Genomic DNA, 19657 nt, shown 5'->3' with positions numbered 1-19657 from the left:
CTTTACCCTGCTGTCGTCTCCACGCTAAGACTTATTACCTGACAGAGTCTCCTCAGTGTCCTACGCACACACCCCCCCCGCCCCACGCTACAAATGGAAACGAACCCTTTTACAGGACAGAGGGCCTTACTTGGCACAGAGATTCCATATTTTATGTCTTTCAACACAAAGTGCCCTGAGAAAAAGAGGCCCCCTTTCAGCAGTACACAAGCGTGGGAGGGTGTTCCTCAGCCAGAATGGCCTTCCAGCTGTCAGGCTTGCCCCATTCAGTCCTTACAGTATCTGGCCTGACGCATTGTTAGGAAGCAAGGTTAGAGTCAGAATGGCCACTGAAGTCAGAAGTTGTTCCTGTAGTGGGTGGATAATTCCAATGTCTTTTCTTCTGTTTTTTCCATTACCTGTTAATTTTTGTTGTTGTTTTGACCACACATAATATATTGCAGTGTAATTTAGTGTGACAGAATTTGATTATATCTATAAACACTGTTTTCACCTACTACTTAATGGAAAAAATAGCCAAAATGTGAAAATTGAATTACCGAACAGATGCCGTTATGTTCCAATGCTTTGGACCAAATTCCTCAACGCCGAAGGTTTCATTCTTACTTCAGCACAAAGAAACTCAAAACGTCAGAATTTCCAGGCTCTCCTTCAGTCTTTTTCTCCCTCTGAGGGTGTGGTGCTGTTGGCTTGAGTTCAGATGTTAATGAAATAACAGTAAAGAGAGAACTGAGGAGCTAATTCGCTCGCTGTCTACCCCGGTCTTAGTGCTCTTCTATACTAAGGAAGACAGTGCTTTTTATCAGCACATAGTGAGTGATGTGCTTATTTTTTCAGCCATGTTGTCTGACATCCAACACATACAGTCGCTGAGCTTTTTTTTCTCAAAATATTTTACCTGCTCGGTGCTATGGTGATTAATCACAGAAATGAAGTTCACCTCCAGATTCAAATATGTTTTTAATGGCTTTTTGTGCTCATTTGTGGACCTTTGCATTTGTATCAGGCTGTTTGATCAGTGTATGTGGTGGATCCTTATATCAGAAATTCTTGTAAATGGAGTGCACTGAACACATTTAGATCATGGTCGTCTTCAAATGTATCTTTTTTTTTTTTTTTTTTGAAAATGACACTTAACCTCATGAATCTTTTGAGACACAGGCAATCTTTAAGAAAAATATGTTCCTTTATTCCGTTGTTGATTTTGTGTTGCCTTTTCCAGAGGATTTAAGAGGCTTCCTGAGCACTACCAAGTGGATATGCATTTTAAAGGAGGTTACAGTGTGAGCAGCTATAGTGCAGTGTGATACAGAGCACAGCAAAAACGCTGCTGGTGGTGGGAAAAGGGCGTTTTCCTGTGTGACAATGTGGTCTTTCCTCCTGCTGTCCTGGTGCTTCGGCAGGAGACACATTTACTGTCCTGGATGTCCTGCTTTCTTAGAATGTTCTCTGCAGAGGAAGTGAGTGGGAAGGCAGGTCCCTCAGTCCGCACCTTCTCTGCCAATCTTTAAAAAAAGCCTAAAAATATCTTCGCCTTGACAGACTTGGGCGTGGTCACTGGTGCAGGCCGTATCGTCGTAGGCTGTCGATACGGCAGGCAGAGTGGACTTGGTCGCCTCGTATCAAATCCTCCTGTGCACTCAGACTTTGAGTCACTCCGTGACTCATGCATTTCCTGTGTTCCACACAAGGTTGAATCCATTTATTTTAATCTCTAATGGGTTCGCTCTGGGTTCTCCTGGAACACAGAAACCTGTAAGGGGTTGTGGTGTAAGAGGAGGCTAAATGAATGGTGGGTAATTAATGCTGAAAGTCAGATGTGCTGTTACATGCACAGGAATCCAAAATGGGCAAGGGGACTGTGAGGTGAGGGAAAAGTCAAGGTCCGAGTGGGAGAGAAAATGAGCTATCCCTTTGGAGCCTGTTTATCAGCATGGAAAGAGGAAAATGATTTTCTGCATCGTAATGAAGTTGATGACTTTTCCCATAATTACAGCTTACCACCTCACAATCACTCATTGTGAAATCGTTCCTCAAAACCATCCCTGATAACATAGCAGCATGATAAAGTGCATAGCTAAACATGAGTGTGGCAAAGCTGCGTTATTTCCCACCAATGAAGGAAAGGCACACTCTCTTATTCTCCACAGTAACCTTTTACTGATGCCAGGATCTCAGCACTAAGTCACCTCCCACAGAGGAGTATGTTGCCAGAGCCTCACCCATTGTTCAAAAAAAAAAACACTCTTAGTTCATGATCAATTTGCATATTGAATGTATACATATGCAATAATAATGTGGAACATTCATAATCTTTGTGCTGAATTTGCCATCCATTAAAAATTAATGATAATTTGAATAATTTACATTTATAATTTGTCTGCTTTAAAGTAAAAAGTGGCTGATTTGTACATAGTCCGTGTTAATCGGCTACTCTTCATATGTGTCATAAATCAGTGTCCCAAGGAACCCCTATACAGTCAATTTGGAAGGCAGAAGAACAAAAATAATGCTGGTGCATTTTCATATTTAAATCACTATGATACAGAAGTGTGTCTACAGAAACGTGTCTGCGTAATGATTTAACAAAACAGAGAAGCTTCAGGTAAAAATCGACAGTCAGTTCACGAGGGTGTAATGAGTCCAAAATGGCTCGGGCCACACTGTCCCATGACAGCTCTCCTTTTCCTGTGCGAACATATCAACCTGAGGGAGCTGCATGATTAGCATTAGCGGAGCGGGCTGTAACAGGATGCATCGTGTTTTGCTTCCTGGCTGCACAGCGGTGTTCAGCTGTTCTTGTCTTCTTCGAGCAGTAAGGAAGTGCGGCCCCAGCAAGGCAGCGGTGTGTCATAGCTGTTAGGAGCAGGGCTCGTAACCCAAGGTTTGCCTGTGTGATTCCCAGTGCTGGGGTACTGCTGTTGTACCCTTGGGCATTGTGCTTAGCCTCATGGACCCATTTTGAAAAGTAATTTGTTGGAAAAGCAGTTTTTCAGGTCATCTGTCATATTTTCCTGTTGTTTTGGCCTTATAGGCAAAATGCCAAATATACAACAGTGCTGGTAAGAAGTATAATAATATTACTGTAAAGAAGTTGTCATGTTGTCAGGATATTTATATAATTGACATTGCAAGGTTGAAGTTAAAAATGCATCCCAAAGTGTGATTAAGGATTTGGACAAAACCAGGGAGCTCATTTATCAACTGCATACATGCAACCTTCATCCTTGACTGTGTGTTGGATTGATTTTGTGCATAGCGTGTGTAATGAAGCAAAACATTTTTGTGAGTGTTCCAGTAGGGAAATGTTTCTGGCAAAAATGATGCCAACATAAATGTTCATTGCTAAAACATGTCCATAATCGAAAACACCTACAGTATGAGTTTGCTGAGGATGAATCAGATGTGTCTAATACAAATCAAGGAACGTAATCAGTGTGCAGCCTATTAAAAACCCACTTTTCTGTACATATGACAAATTCTGCCAAGGTAATTGCAAGTGTCACGAAAAAGTGGCTGATCTTGTGCTTTTGAAAGACTTGGCTCATGCGGAATTCGGGCCAGAAAGAGTCTTTGATTTCTTCGCTGAGAAATGTAAATTGTAACGCACACTGATCACATCTCCAGTTCTCGTTGAAGCCCTTAAAGAGATGAAACGTAGCCCTTTTTGCTGAGCGTGTGTTAAACAATTTACAAGAGGCTTGAATGTAATGTTGATTTTGACCTGGCCTGGACGAACCCCCCCTTACCTCCATCGTCATGCATTGATAACATTAGTAATTTGCTGCCAAACACTGTTCATTTTTTACTTTGGCTTCGAGACATCAGACCTTTTACTCTCCACTTGCACTTGTTATATCAGAATATCAGCCTTAGGCATTTTTTTCTCTTCATTGCACATTGCTGTGAGGCTATTGGAGAACGCTGGATTGAGTTTTTACCTTACCCGTAAAATGATGCAGTTTCCCTATATATCTAAAGGGTGGGCATATACACACACACACACACACACACACACACACCACATTTTGTGGTACCTATACACACATGCTGGTAAATGAGATCCCAGGAAGCCCTATGGATCTCCTGACCTGTGATAGAGCGCTATTGTTAGTTCCCTTACTGACACCACACGCCACAGACATTATAGTATGAGATCCAGCCTGTCTGTAAAGTGATAGGGCTCAACTCTGCTCAGCACAGCACTTATCGATCAGCTGGCTATTATGTGGGATGTTGGCAGGCATCCAGTATTGACAGGGGCAATAATCGGGAAGGAGTCTTATTATTATTTAAGTAATGTACATCAATCGCTCTGCACCACTTACGACAGGATTGTAAACAGAGTCAAACTGGTAAAACAGAATCAGATGTCTTAAGTGCTGGTCTTGTCAGTCACTGTCATTTTGATGGTGGTGCAGGCATAAGCAGTTATTATGGTGTTATGTGTAGCGTAAGGTATAGAGTTTATTTCTCTGGAATGGGTGTGATCAGGCTGTGTGTGTGTGTGTGTGTGAGAGAGAGAGAGGATGGACTGTCCTGTAATAGGTGTGTCAGACTGAGGTGCATATGCCCCACTCTCCAGGGGAACCCATAAATAACAGCCACAATCTGTTACTGTGTGGTGAATGGTGTATATGCACAGCACACAGGGGAACAGAGCAGACCGATTTAAGCATCTCTGGGGAAAAAAAGGGAGCGGGAACACTGCTGTTTACTTTGCCCACTCCACTTATCACACAGGTTTCTGCTGCCAGTTTTAACTACTCCTCACAGAATGACAGCGTTAGCACTCCTTGCAGTCCCTTGGCTCTAACCCAAAGCCAAACTAAAACAAATAGGGCATTTATGCAAATGTAACTAAGTTTGAGACTTTTCAGAGGGCTGTCTTGAGACAGGTTTCTCCTTTCTGTTTGTTGAGACAGGTTTGGCAGGAAGGACGTGTGACCAACCGAGTACGGACAGTCTCTCCAGCTACAGCTTTGGACTCCTGATAAAGCCATAAAGCCAGCTGGGCCTGGTGACGCAACAGTACCCTTTGTTTTAGCTGGACAGATGTTTTCCTGGACTATTGTTTACATGCAGGGGTACTGGAAGTGTATTTCTGGCAGCACTTTTTCTAAGCAGCCTCAAAAGACCAAGGCGAAACAGACGCTGAGGACATGGCCTGTTCCTGGTGTCTGAGTACCTGGCTGTGTGCTAACTCTAGACGTTCCTTCTTTTTATTTTTTTTTGAAGTAATTATAGCTTTGCTCCACAGAATTGAACTCAAAGTTATCCTGATTTCTCTCAGTGCATATTGCTGCGGGTTGTTCCCTATTGTTTTGATTTATAATACCTGCTGAAGTTCCTACTATGAAACTGGAAACTCTCTGGGTCTGATTATAATGGATTGAATGCAGTACTAATAGAATGGCTAGACTGCAAACTGCTAAGCACAGCCTGATTAAAACGGCTCACCCTGTGGTGTCACTAGCTTCTTTAAAGAGGGTAGAGGAGTAGAGACAGACCACAGTAAGTGTGCTACCCCTTTGGTGCAACATGCTAGCTTTTTTTTTTATCTTTGGCACATTTTATATTATCTCAAGTAGTGAGTTATATTTCCTGGAGTAAACCCCTATATATGTCATATTATTTATGTCTCTGGCAACAAAGTTTCTGATAACCTGATTTCTGATAAATAGAAGGTCATTTCAGTAACCTCAAGCCTATAAGGTCATGGCACTGATCCCTCCTTTTCATGTCTTTGTAGTACCACATTCTCTCTGGAACACACACAGTGCCTAATTTACTGCCAACATACCTATCGATGCCTCAGCTAAGCACATTTTGGGATATATTTCTCATGCTCTTAGAGGATCCTGCCCTGACCATAGCAGTATAAATTGTGTGGGCTTCTCCCAGCCACAGTATCTGTTATCAGCAATGATAAAGCTCTGATAAATTCTCTCTGTGGTTTAGGGAGGACATGTGCTCTCTTGCTGATGCATTGTAATATGCGGTGATAAATAACTGTGGCCTAATACACACCCCCTATGCAGTTCGAATGGCCAATTTCTCACCGGGTTTTTTAAAAAATACGTCTGCATTTCACAGTAGTCAGTGGTATCCCCCGCACCATCCCCGTTTTCACCGTGAGACTTTTCCACTGCTACATGATTGGCCAATTTGGTTTGATTTCTGTCTTGATACCTGCTGATTTCATCTCAACTGGGGAAGGAATCTACAGTATCACTCGCCTCATTGACAAACTAATTGGCTCCATCCCACAATGCACTGCAAGTTTGTTTTGTGGCCATGGCCATGCAATACGATAATCAAGGCTACCAAAAACGTATTGATGAGACTGAATGTTGGTTTAGAAGTTACGTTCGCAGGAAGATTACTGCCAGTAGGCCTCGCTCTCATTTCCACGTCTTTTCCCATGTCTTTCCTGTCTGTTATCCGTCTGTGTGCTTGTATTTCCGTGTCAGTTATCTGAACTCGATATCAGTTTCTCCATATCTTCCTGTCTTCACCGTCTACGCCTTCATCTCAGTAACATAACCTCCCCGCTTCCCCCCCCCCCGCAGGGTAGCGGAGAGAGGGTGGCGCCCCCCCACCCCCTTCCCTGACATGGCGGAATGACAACCCTGGCTAAGGCTGCGGCACGCAGGACCGAGCATGGAGCTGAAAGTGTGGGTGGATGGCGTCCAGCGCATCGTCTGCGGGGTCACCGAGGCCACCACCTGCCAGGAGGTGGTCATCGCCCTGGCCCAGGCCATAGGTGAGCCATCCTCCGGGGGTTGTGGGAGGGGGCACATTTGTTTCCTCTGGCCCGCCAGCCCAGATCAAAGCGTATCTTCTCAGTATGTCGGGCATCCAAATTTACTATCTTTTTGTCTGTATATTTCACTCCCAGGCTTCTCCTTCAAACCAGATGGAGTATTTTTCATGCGGCGTCCTTGTCTATTTCCCCAGTTTCATCAGAAGGCCTGAAAAAGAATCTGGGGCCTGACTGACAGTCATTGTCGGCATGTTAATGTAGCTTTGGCACAACTGTACTATGTAACCTGCCAGGGCAGCCTCACCAGGGAGAGTAAGATCAGCTCAGGGACTGGGTAATGATAGACATATATATATATACAAGCACTGTGTGAAATACATTTCACTGTAAAGAACTGTTTATGTTTCTGGTGGAAGAATCAAAGGCATGTGACTGTGGTGAAGATCCAGGGAGACGCATTATCCAAAGACACATTTATATTAACTTTACAGCATGTGAGATGATAGACGTTAAAGCAGCAAAAGTATTCTAGCTGGGACGCTCGCTTAAAATGAAATAGTCAATCAAATTTTATTTCATCCCTGGCTTCACAGTCTAATTAGTGCAGACTGCTTGTGACCTGATACCCTAGCGCACAATATTGTAGTAATAGTACAGCCTGTCCATTTTTCACATTCATGAAAAAGCAAAGCATGATGGGAGTCATTTCACTGATAACACATCTTAACACAGATTGGCAACACACAATCTTTAGCCAAATTGGGAATTGCTAAAAATAAGTGCCTAAAAAGCGTCTGATCTCTGAATTGCAGCTAACGACTGACATGTGTCAGACAAAAAAAAAAAAAAGAAAAAGAAAAAAACAGAGATATCGAGAAACTTAAAAACATGTCAACACTGCCTTGGTTCTGAGCTGTTGGATTTCCATTGCTGGTCTCCTCTGACAGCATGACGGCTGCATTATTCCCGTGTGTCTGGTTTGCATTCTCTCCGAGCGCTTGTGCTCGTGAGGAGAGAGGGAGGAGCCGCTGCCTCTCTGACCTGAGGGAGTGGGCTCCTCCGCGGCGGTGACCGCAGTCCCTCTGCGCGGTGTCCCCGGGGCCCCTGGCCTAATTGAAACCAACAGCTCCGGAGCCCGCGTGCTGCGCAGAGTGTGCCCCTGCCTCTGAAACGGGCTGCCATTGGCCGCTGCTCGGAGCAAGCGGCACATCTGGAGGCGGAGACCAAGCGTTCCAGCCACACAGTTCAATTCAATTCAGCTCGCATGCTCCGCTGGCACGACACACAGTCTTTGTTGCCAAAAGTGTAAACAACAACTAAGAAAGGACAGAACAAGAGGTCGACCAGGCATATATTGAAAAGCAACTATATAACAGCAATTGTGGTGATTAATAATAACAATAATAACTATAATAATAACATTATGCTGTTTTGGTGGCACCCACTGTCCCCCTGGCTGTGATAGAGATATATTGCTCTGCTGGGCTCATACAGCTCTCCTCCTCTCCAAGGAGAAGCAGGGGTTTAAAAATTAAGGGCAAACCTTTCTAGATTTTGCAGAAGGTTCTGGTTCTTTTTTGTAGTGTTTCTGTGTCTCGGCCTCTTGAAGCTGGCACGGTGAGCAAGGCCTCTCCTCTTTGGGAAACCGTGTCTGTCTGTGACAGGAGTGCTGTGATTACTCTCCACGGCCTCTGTGAAATTAACTCTGTGAGGTGGGAGCCGTATCTGGCCTTGTCTTCCCTAGAAACAACGTTCATCCATACCCCCCCCCCAACCCCCCAAAAGAAACTCCACTCCCCCTGCAAAGCCCTCTTCTAAGAAAATCAAATCCATATGTGGGCATTGGAAAAGCCGCTGCGTGGAGTGGAATAAACTCTGTGATCGTTGGGGCTGGGCCGGAGCTGGGATATTAAGTGCCTCAGAGCCTGCTGAGTGCACCGGCCCTATGTGAGATGAGGGTGAAAACACGGTCCCGAGAGAGACACGCTCCAGCTTTTAGTAAGGGGAGAAGCAGGGCACGCTGTAGGGACTTGATGTTGAACAGAAAGACCAGCCCCAACTGCTCTAAGCTGGCTAAGAGTGAGCATCTGTGAGTGACAAAATGTAATGTCAAGGTCTATAAGTATCCCATAAGCCCCTTCTCCGCGAGGGGATCTGGATCTTGCATAAACTGCGGCGCCGTGCACAAATGCTGGCAAATTCATTTTGGAATGAATTCATACTCCTCCCCTACTTGTCCCCTTTCATCAGCCAAGTTTCGGCAGTGCCAGCTACGTCATCGCCTCTGTTTATCACGAGAACCTCAAACCCCAAAAAGTCTTTTTTATACTTCTAGCATTTAAACAAAGGCAACTCGGTGCATTAGCTGTGCTGTGTTTCCCCCCCACCTTCTCCTAATAGTCTTTGCACAAAAGTATAGTTCACTCACAGCCCGTTCAGATCCTAGCACTTTTATAAATTCTGTTGTTTGGGGTCTTTTACTTGCCTGCCTTTCTTCCGTTACATTACATTTAGTCATTTGGCAGACACTTATATCCAAAGTGACTTACAAGTGAGGTTAGCCGTTAGCTGCTGAAGCTCTGCACCAGTAGAGGCTGATTACAGGGGCCTTTTTCAGCCACAGCAACAGGCAGGACTGTTAGGTAAGCCATGTTTTGGCCCCAATTACATGTTTTATGAATTGAATTTGATTTTAAATTGGGTCACAATTAGATTCGGGGGGTTTTCCAAAGCGCGGTCTGTTTTCTCAGACCGGAGCAGACGCTGTTTAGGAATTGCACGGACTGTGTGCTGGCCGAGCGTACGGATATCCACACACACTAATTGTGCATGCTCTCCCTTCCCGAGCATCTGACGGCCAGAGGAATTCGCAGTCATGAGTCTTGCGAAACAAAGGACTGGGTGAGGAATCGGAGCAGACAAAGTAGCCTCCCCTTATGTGGAACTTTTAGTAAACCCCCCCCCACAGCCACAGTTGAAGCGAGAAGCAGGCAGCAGTATGCTGAGGGCCTTGACGTAGCGCAGCTAGTTGTACAAACAGCCACTGCTTACTGTCATGCCTCTCACACATCCTGAATCAGGAGTTTCCCAACCTTTCAGTGTGCGGCCTTCTTTACACAATCGCACCCACCAGGGCAATCTCACCCAGCCCTGTCCACCTCAGTGGGTTAGATCAGTGGGGCGTTCAAAGCAGAAATACAAATGTTATTACCCACAGTTATTACAGCAGCATATTCATTTTTATCTTAAACACAATGGAGGAAATATAAAATTTGTTATCCGACTGGCTTTGAAGAGTTCAGCACCTCTTCAATAAAGCTTTGTATTTTGGGCTGAACTTGGAAGAGCTAGCAACCTTCAAATAAGTTACTAAATTACTAATTCAAATGGGTTACTATGTGACTACTTTAAATGTGTTACTACTTAAAAGTACTTTTTTACTACTTCAAACATATTACTACCATAAATCTTTTACCGCTATTTTACATTACTTTTTTACATTTACTTATTTTTACATTACAGCAGAAGCTGATAACCATAGTGATGTACATAGCTTACATTTTTACATTTTATCTTGGGAGTTTACCTCTGGTTATTTTGCTGAATCCCTGTGTTTTAGGTACCTTATACAAAGATACAACATTACAAGGGATTGTAATACCGCAAAACCTTTTTGCAGTCTGAAATTGGGAGAATATTCACAGCTGCACCAGACAGCTGTACAGGTCCTGATTAAATCTGAAGATCTGCTGCAGTCTTGTACTTTCCAGAAATCAATTATCGATTAGAAGTCAACTAATTAGTAATTGATTAACCCTCAAGCAACCTGTGTACAACTGAGCTCAACGGAACGTACTGAGATAGTGTTTTAAAGCTATGCTCTTTAAAATTTAATAACATGCAAACCCCGCTGCTTTTGTAGTATTTAAATTTGGTTAAAATCTTGGATTTCAAAAAAGATTGATTTTCTGTCTGCCAAGTAGCCAAAAGTGATTGTATGCTGAATGAAAGCCAGACAGGAAAAGACAGGAGGGATATTCATGTGGTAAAATGATTTCAGTGACAGCCTACATATGTTTTGGTACACGCAACAGACAAAATTAAGCTGCAATACGTAAAAATCAGGAAAACATCCATTGAAAAAGTTGCTCAATTAACTGGCAGAATTCCAAAATTAGCAGTGTGACCTTGTTGCTTCCCTGCAGTCGGTAATGTAATTAATGCATTTAATTATTGTACTGTGAATTGAAAAGGTGAGCTGTGCCTTCAGCTATGATGGCTGATGCCATGATAAACCCCCATGTTGGGAAAAACTGTCCTCTACACATCCTCACAAACAGCACACATTACTTGTGGGAAGCGTTTACCTGAATGATGTTTTCTCCTTATTAAGACGACTACAAAACAAAGCTTTTCCAGGTTGTGAATAAGACCTGTTGATTTTAGTGACTTAGTATTGTGCCTGCACTCTTGAAGGCTTGTTTTTAAGTAGATTGGTTGTTCCGTATTTGTCTGTACAGCCATGATTGTGCAGAGGAGCTACACATTCATTCATCTTGTTAGTAGAGTACCTGACTCCAGGCCACATGAAATGATACTCACAATTACTCTATCCCACTTATACAGCCCACTATTCTCTGGAGGAAATGAGGTAAGGGAAATAGTTCAGAGGTTCCAGATGGGATTAAAAATCCAGGACACTTTTGTCCAGAGTCAAGCGCTCAGATTCCCAGTCTTTGTATTTTATTTTTATTTAAACAGGGAGGTGAACTCAGAACTGGTCTTCTCTTTTACAGGGGCTTATCATTATTTAAAGAGCCTTATGTGCCTATTGAGTGGGCGGAGCTGAAGGAGCTGACATGCCTTCTCCGCTGTTTGATTTTTTCCCAGGACGCACTGGGAGGTACACGCTGATCGAGCAATGGCGCGAGACGGAGCGGCACCTGGCCCCCCACGAGAACCCCATCGTCTCGCTCAATAAGTGGGGCCAGTATGCCAGCGACGTGCAGCTGATCCTGCGGCGCACCGGCCCCTCTCTGAGCGAGCGGCCCACGTCCGACGGCGCCGCCCGCGGCCCCGCCCGCGGCCTCTACCGCCAGAGCCTTCCGCCCCTGGCCAAGCTCCGCCCCCCCGTCGACCGCGCCCTCAAGCGCAAGGAGCCCAAGCGCAAGTCGCTCACCTTCACGGGCGGGGCCAAGGGGCTGATGGATATCTTCGGGAAGGGCAGGGAGGCGGAGGCCAAGCTGCGGGCCATGAACGGCCACAACGCCGCCGTGGCACTGGGCCCGCGGGAGGAGCTGGCCCGCCTGGTGCGCCTGCAGAAGGAGAAGCTGCAGCAGCTGGAGAGGCGGCTGGAGAGCTGCGAGGCGGAGCTGAGGGGCTGGGCGGAGCACGGCGGCACCGGCGGCGGCGCTGGCTCGGGCCTGGAGGAGGAGCTGTTGCGGCTGGAGCAGCGCGTGCGCAAGAACGACGTGGAGATCGAGGAGGAGGAGTTCTGGGAGAACGAGCTGCAGATTGAGCAGGAGAACGAGAAGCAGCTGCAGGAGCGGCTGCAGGAGCTGCGGGCCCGCATCCAGGAGTGCGAGGCAAAGCTGGGAGATTACCTGGCCCGCATCCGGGGCATGGAGGCCGGCCTGGAGGCTGAGCGGCTGCAGCTGGAGATGCAGGAGGCCCAGCAGGTGGACGAAGAGGAGCTGAGGGCCAAGGTGCAGAAGGTAAAGGCCGAGCTGGACCTGCAGACCCAGCACACCGCAAGGCTGGAGAGCAGCTGCAGGGCGGTGGAGCGCTCGCTAGGACAGTCCAGCAAGCGGCTACAGGTGAGAGACGCTAATGGGCTTTTTATATGTGTGGTGTAGTGTGGGGAAAACTATTAACCGGAGTGACAAGAGTACTGGGATGTGGATGGTGTGCAATTAAGTACAGTGTGGCTTGTAATGAGATACAGTGTAGAACAGATTTTTAGTGTAAAGTATGAAGTGAGGTGTCCAGTTTTTTGGAGTCTGGTATTGTGTAGTTGGCTATAGGGCAGAGTAGTGTGAAAAGAAATTCAGGAAAAAATTGAATTACGTAGGCATAAATTATCACAAGAAGATAATAGGGTGAGGTGATTCAGCCAGAATGCTAGCATGCTATTCTCTTTTTTATAATCTGCACTTTTCTGGACCATTGATCACTCCCACCAGGGTAAATATAGCTACAAAATGATTTTCCCTGAGGCATTAGTGCGTTATCAAATGCCCTTTGCTAATTTCAGGCTCTATACCAAATAAAAGTTGATTTATTAATTCATTGGTCAAAGTTACTTTTATCAACTAGGTCATTAACTATGTAAAACAGATGGGTTGTTATCTGATTTAACAAATGAACACATGCCAGTTTCAGAAGAATACCGTTTCATCTGGTAGCTGTGGTGTGAAAAGCAAATAGCTGAGAAAGAGTCATCGGAGCTGAGAAATATCAGTGAAATAGGTTTTTAATACATACCTCGAAGAATGTGCTCTCTGACGTGCTGACTTTATATGCGCCATTGTTTTTCAAACTTCAAGACACCCCACCATGTTAGCCTGTGGGGAAATCCCCATGGTTTACTGTAAAACCAGTACCAAGGTCTCTGACATCAGTGGGGAATCCAGGCAAGTGCCAGGCAAAGATGACTGCCACGAGTAAGCAAGAGTGGAGGTCACGTATGTACTCCGACAATGGCACTATTCAGAATCCCAAATCTGAGGCCCACTGTTCAGTTACGGCCCCCCTCAAACTAGAACTTGATAAAAAGGACACATCGCCAGAGGCTGATAACATCTACAGGAAGTAGAAGTCAGCTAGCCCCAAATGAAGCCCTTCTCCTTTCAGGAGCAGTAGTTTTATAGAAAGGTTTGTGCTTTCCTCATCTGAGATGGTGGCCGCTCTGAATGTTCAGTCAGACATTTTTCCTGCTCAACGCATTGAACACACATCTCTTGAGTATTGTTTGTCTGAAATACGTAATGGTTCCTGACAGGATCCATCAGGGGTCGAGCAGACCCCTGCCAAGAGGGCCAGGTAAAAAAGGGAAATGTATTAACCACTAACCATTTCTCATTAAAAGTAAGAGCAGGTATAAAAAAAACACAAAAAGTGCCAGCACAATGGCCAAAATCCACTGGGTGTCCGAGGTGTCATGCTGACCTGGAAAACCCCAGAAAGCACTAGGGGAGAGTGGAACAGCGTGAGCCCGGGTCTTCTCCTTCCTGTTGGTCAGGCTGCAGCTGGCTTTACAGGAATGCTCCACTGAACAATGGAAAATCCTTCAAGTCATAAAAAAACAATGAAATATTACACCGGGGGTAACTTAAGGGCAAATCACTCAGGAGGGGCCGACTGTAAGGCTCTGTAAGTTGTGCTGATTTTTTTATTACTCACCAGAAGTTTTATGAAGTAGGATTAATTATGTCGGCTTAAGTCTATACTTTCAGTTAGGTAATTAAATATCTGCATGACGTGTCTGCGTGTATAGTTTCACTGGAAGCCTCCTGCAGATTCAGACTCGGTGTGTATGGCTTACTGTAGCAGGAGAGTTAAAATGCCCACCCTGAAACAAGATAAGTCCACCTAGTCTCTTTAAAACCATCTGTGTATAAAACTAGGTTAGCAACCGGCTTAAAACATGCATCACGTCCACCTCTTACAGCACATGAAACTGCTGATAGATCGTTGCCAACAGACCAGATTAAAGAAGCCCAAACATAAGCAGATAAATGCTTACTGTATGCTCGGAAATTGGGCGAGGAGCCAGGCAAGTACGAGAACGGTCTAACAAATCAGCGTTTGCTGGCCAGCGGGCTCAGTGCAAAATGTTACTTTAATTTCAACCAGGAGGGCTTCAGGATGGCGGCTCACAATTCCAATTCAGACTTCTTTTTCTTTGGTCTGTTGTTCAGGATTTTACAGATTTACAAGGTAGCACATATAGAAAGTGAAGAGGCTAAAATGTACCTAGTGAAGGACAATGAACAATAATGGCGGCCAAGAGGAAAAAGGGGTAGTAGTTTATGTAGAGGTCCTTCTGATAAAATATTCTCCCCTCTTCAATGTTCCTAAGGCCAGTGTGGTCCGAGTGAGTGCCTGGCACTGACTCTTCATGTATTTAAACCCTGGGGAATCTTAGTGTTGGCTTACATATATACCTACAGTTTTCTGATGCAAATTGGATTTAATTGGACCAATTACACTGAATCTGACTAACTGGACCTGCTGTATCAGTCTTGTGAAGGAATGAAATTGTAATGCAAATGTGAGCTGGCATATTATCGGACACCGTGGAGCCGTTTCAGTGAAATGCTTTGCAGGTGATTGAGAGGTCGATTCTCAGGTGATTGGTGTTACGCAGAGGCCCTGCACTGTATTGACTGATTGATTGGTTGGATTGCAGGAGAAGGAGCAGGAGCTGGAGCAGCTGACCAAGGAGCTGAGGCAGGTGAACCTGCAGCAGTTCATTCAGCAGACGGGCACCAAGGTCACGGTGCTGCCCGCGGAGCTGAGCGAAGAGGAGGCCATCCACGTGGGCCCGGCCACAGGTGAGCACGGCTGCCCCAGGGCATGATAGGTAATATTTGCAGAGGTTTTGAGAGTCGGGGGATAAGTAAACATGAAAAGATATTCTGCTAAACAAGCACAGCAGGGTGGGTGCCTTTAGTTTGGATTGGGTATTATACAGGTTAACAGCAGAAATCCTTTTGCTAAAACCCACACCTCGGGCTTGGTTATGTGCCCTGAATATTTATAAAGCTGTGTCCTCTGTAAATATTGCCTTTCACCCTAGCAAGGTAGGTAGCTGCCCCCAGGCGTTTGTTGAGGTAAAACCGTACACAAAATCCAAACTGTATTAACAAAAGAGCAATGGCCACACAACAGAGACATGTCCATGCTGGCTGAATATGAGAAAGTTTAGGCTATGCAGACAGAAAAGAGCCCAAATCTCTGCGCTGTACAGGTGTGGCGTATGTCCAGCCAACATGCAATATATCTACCGTCCTGATTAATTGGGTGTTTATACAACATTTTCCAAATGTCACGGTCTGAGTTCATATCCTGTGTTACAGGTGCAGCCACGGGGTTGCTTCATACTGAACATTTCCAGGCGAGCTTTGCGTAGTGATTCAGTTTGGATGTTTTTCTGCTTTGTGTTGATTATTTATGTTTGAATGCGTCATCACACATTCTGTCCTGTCCGGTCCACCTCTACACACACTGCATGGTATCCCGTCTCATGCAGCAGGCCCGTTTCCTGCTGTAAAGAGATGAGTCAGTCGATAGGAGCCCCCACACGCTTTACTGCAGCTGCGTCACTCCCGGTCTCCAGGGCAACGGCTGCCGGGAGACTGCGGGGCTCAAGACTTCCACCATCACTCATGCCGCACTCTCTCTGATTGCCTTCCCTGTGCTTCCAAGAGCCATCAGACAGAGGCAGGGGGAAAAAAAAGAACATCTGGGTGTCAGTAAAGAAGGTTTCTCTTATCATCTATGCTGCAAGGCTCTGCATCACTCATACCGGCCGAGCTTTCACGACAGCACCCGGCTCGTCTGTGCGTCAGTGAAACATCGTGGAAAGATGAATGTTTTTGCAGGATTAAACTGCCCCTCCCCCACTTCAGATAAATAGCTGACCGGTAATAGGAGTCGCATTCCAGGGAGTTCCACACAGCGTGTCATTGCCCAGGTGGTCAGCTAGTGGCCTTTCTAAGCTAAGTCAGTATTAGTAGTGTTGGTTTGTGTGTGCATGCGTGTATGTGTATGTTTGTGTGAGTGGGTTTGTCCAGACATATGCTCTGATTTCTGCCAGAGCCTGAATGGGTTAATACTCTGTCAGCCCATGTGTTTTAAATCAGTTGGGTCTCTGGTTTGGATATCGGCCACTGCAGCAGTGGTGTCGTCAGATGGCTCACCACTGACACTGTGTGGTCATCCTGGGAATTGCAGGTCAGATTGTATATTTCTGCTGTACGGGAATGTGTGACTGCATTCAGCCACATACACTTGGCTGCTATTTATGGCTGTAACTTGCAAGGCCCTGCATCTATTCAGATTGATTAAGCAGTTTATACAGAGAACCTGTTCTCCCAAATAACTGAAAGCATAGGTTTACAGATCTCAGTTATTTGCATTCATAAGGACTGTTATCCACTGAAGTGTCAGTTAATGATATTTCCTCTCTGTGTTTCTCCTGTGTGTTCCCAGACCCGTCACCCCAGCTCGGCTCGCTGAAACGCCCGGGCTCGTCCCGCCAGCTACCCAATGACCTTCGTGTGCTGCAGAAGACGCTGTCCTCGGGCTTCAACCCCGAGGGCATCTATGTCTAAGCACCCCCCCACCCCCCCCCACCCCCATCTCTCTCTCTCCCCGCCCCCGAGAGCACCGCCTCCTGGTGGAGCTGTCCCCCTGACTCCGCCTCTTCACGGTGCTCCCATTGGCTCTGCTTCACTGACCACAGTCACTGTACACCTAATGTAGAGGTGCGTTGGGATCGGTGCATCCTGATTGAACAGACTCAGAGAGCCTCGGATCAAAACATCTGCTCTGCTTCTAACTGTTCAGTCTGCCTGTACCTGAATTTATGAGAATCGATGAAAATAAGCCTTATATGTTCATTTTTTTTTCCATTTTTTTTCTTTATTTCTTTTTTTAAGGCTTGTAATTTCTTTGCCCCTGCTCCCCACATTGTAGTGCTGTTAAAAACATTGTCAGGTAGGCTGGAAGACTCCTGGCTGAGAATTCTGTTTAATTGAAAAATATATCTGCATTGAAACGGCATCTTTATATTCGTAGAGGCTTGCAATGCCTCGTTTCACCTCTGGAGACGTTTGTCCTGGCATCTGCCTCTGGGGAATGGTTTTCCATTGGTGAGAGGGCCATAGTCGAGATGGGGCATTCCTCTTCCCTTATGTCCGAAAGAAAGTCTTGCCAAATTACAGGTCAGCCTGTGAATACGCTGTGCATTTCTGGATTTCAGCCACTAGGGGGCAATGTTCAATGACAGTGAAAAAACTGCTAAAGCTCCTCCATTTGGTGGGCAGTAAATGGGGTGACCAGTTCATCAGTATTGTATGATCCCTGCAAAAATGCCTGCCCACCTGTCCAATTAGTTAACGTGGGCAAAACATTACAAAGTTTGTAACGCGTCATTCATTGTAAATTGTCTAATTATCTACCTGATACTTTTCAGTTAATGCGTCATTTATCGAAAACACAGTTGCAGCAACCCACTGCACGGGATTAAGTAAATCTTTAGCACTGTACTGTGTATACCTCTGCACACTCCTGTTTTTGTAAAGGGTCTCTGTTGTTATTAATATTCATCACTTTGTAAACTATATTCAAACCTCTGTTTATACGTTTATAAGTTCTGTGTGAGTTCGTTCATGTATGCAGTGCACGTCTCGGTGACAAAGACCTGCGTCCACGGCCTTCACTTTGCTCTCTGTCTTTTTGTGTCACTGTCGAATTATGGGAACTGACTTCCACAGATATTGCATTTTAGTGACACGTTACTCAAAAAGCGGTATGTAAGAAAGTCTGTGACACAACCCAACACGAATCAATAGTATTCTGCTTGTAAAAACCTGCTGCTCGTAAGAATAAAATGAAGTTGGAAAAATCTGGCTCTTGTAAAGTATAAATGTGCCCAGCACGTTGTCGTGTGTTGGAGCACAGTATAATTTTATGGCAATAAAACCCCTTCTGGTTGAAAAAACCTGAACTGCATGGTGCAGGAGGGTCCCTCCTGGTTTAAAAACCACAACCCTATGGTGCCGTAGGCCCCCTCCTTGTCTAAAACCCACAGCCCTGTGGTGCAGAGCGTAGCTCCCTCCACTGTGCTGCCCCGCTGACTGACACATCAACACAGTGTTTCCCAGCAGGGCTTCAGTCGCAATCCCAGGGTGCACTGCTGCAGCACCTTCAAGCAGAGTGCTTAGTTCCAGAAGTGAAAATACAGATAAAACAGGGACGGAGCTGAGCGCTCCTGTTTTTGGAATGTTCTTAACCTGAGATAACAAAGTTATATAATTGTTGTCATAGCTGTTACTGACACAGTATATTTCAAACTGAAATCAGAGAAAATGTAGTGCAAACAACGAAAAAGTAGTATTTTCCTTAATTTGTTCCTCAAAGTTGAGGCCAAGCTGCTAATTTCTACGATGGGGTTAACGGTGGAGAGGGTTATCTACCCGTCAAGTTGGTTGGAGGCAGGAAAGCAGGAAGGGGCGATAAGGATGGCAGGTCTTTGACACTACTGAGGACAGAGAAGGCGTCTGAATTACGTTCTGTCTGCGTGAATATTTCTACACCCGGGGAGTATGGGTTTCTGATGAGGAGCCCAGGAGTGCACTGTGTTTGCAGTGGACCTGGAAGTAGCAGTCTGTCTCTGGCTGTGCTTTCATTAGAGACGCTGAAGTGGACTATCGCAGCAAGCTCTGTGGAAGTGGGCGTGGTCCTCATTTAACTCCTGACCGCTTCAGCTTCCGAAACTCCTCTCCTCAGGGGAAGGTAGAGAGACGTGTCCAACACGTGTGCATTTGCATGCTTGTATGCACAAGTACTGTAATGGAAATATAGCCTTTTACTCTGTAATGTCCCAACAACCCGATTACCCTGTGTAGTTGAGCCATATTGTTGTAACACGATGAAAACTCTATGTAGGAATTTGCCAACGTGTGGTTTTAGTCTATCCACATTTGCTAGGCAGAGGTAATCAAAAGCATGCCTTATTCCATAAACGTGTAAATAAGTTACTACGTACAAGTAGTATTCAAAAAGTATTTTTGAATATGTGTAAAATAGTACATAGTTGTGTACAGCTAGTATAGACTAACTTTTTTATTACAGCACCATTGAAACATATGCAGTGACTGAAAG

General features: G+C 45.3%; 1 protein-coding gene across 3 annotated transcripts in view; it reads left to right on the top strand.

The window, feature by feature from the left end:
• Positions 1–17115, top strand: part of rassf8b (Ras association domain family member 8b) — a 45270-nt gene extending 28155 nt beyond the window's left edge. For all 3 annotated transcript variants that reach the window (XM_036520020.1, XM_036520019.1, XM_036520021.1), the window contains 4 exons: positions 6573–6766; positions 11657–12582; positions 15177–15321; positions 16982–17115. In XM_036520020.1, the coding sequence (XP_036375913.1) occupies positions 6664–6766; positions 11657–12582; positions 15177–15321; positions 16982–17103 (1296 nt within the window). In that variant the 5' untranslated portion in view covers positions 6573–6663 and the 3' untranslated portion in view covers positions 17104–17115. The remainder of the gene's footprint in view (positions 1–6572; positions 6767–11656; positions 12583–15176; positions 15322–16981) is intronic.
• The last annotated feature ends 2542 nt before the right edge of the window (positions 17116–19657 follow it).

Source organism: Megalops cyprinoides, chromosome 25, assembly GCF_013368585.1.
Source record: "Megalops cyprinoides isolate fMegCyp1 chromosome 25, fMegCyp1.pri, whole genome shotgun sequence".
NCBI lineage: Eukaryota > Metazoa > Chordata > Actinopteri > Elopiformes > Megalopidae > Megalops > Megalops cyprinoides.
Note: the sequence above shows the minus strand (reverse complement) of the source record. Positions and strands in the feature narration are given on the sequence as shown.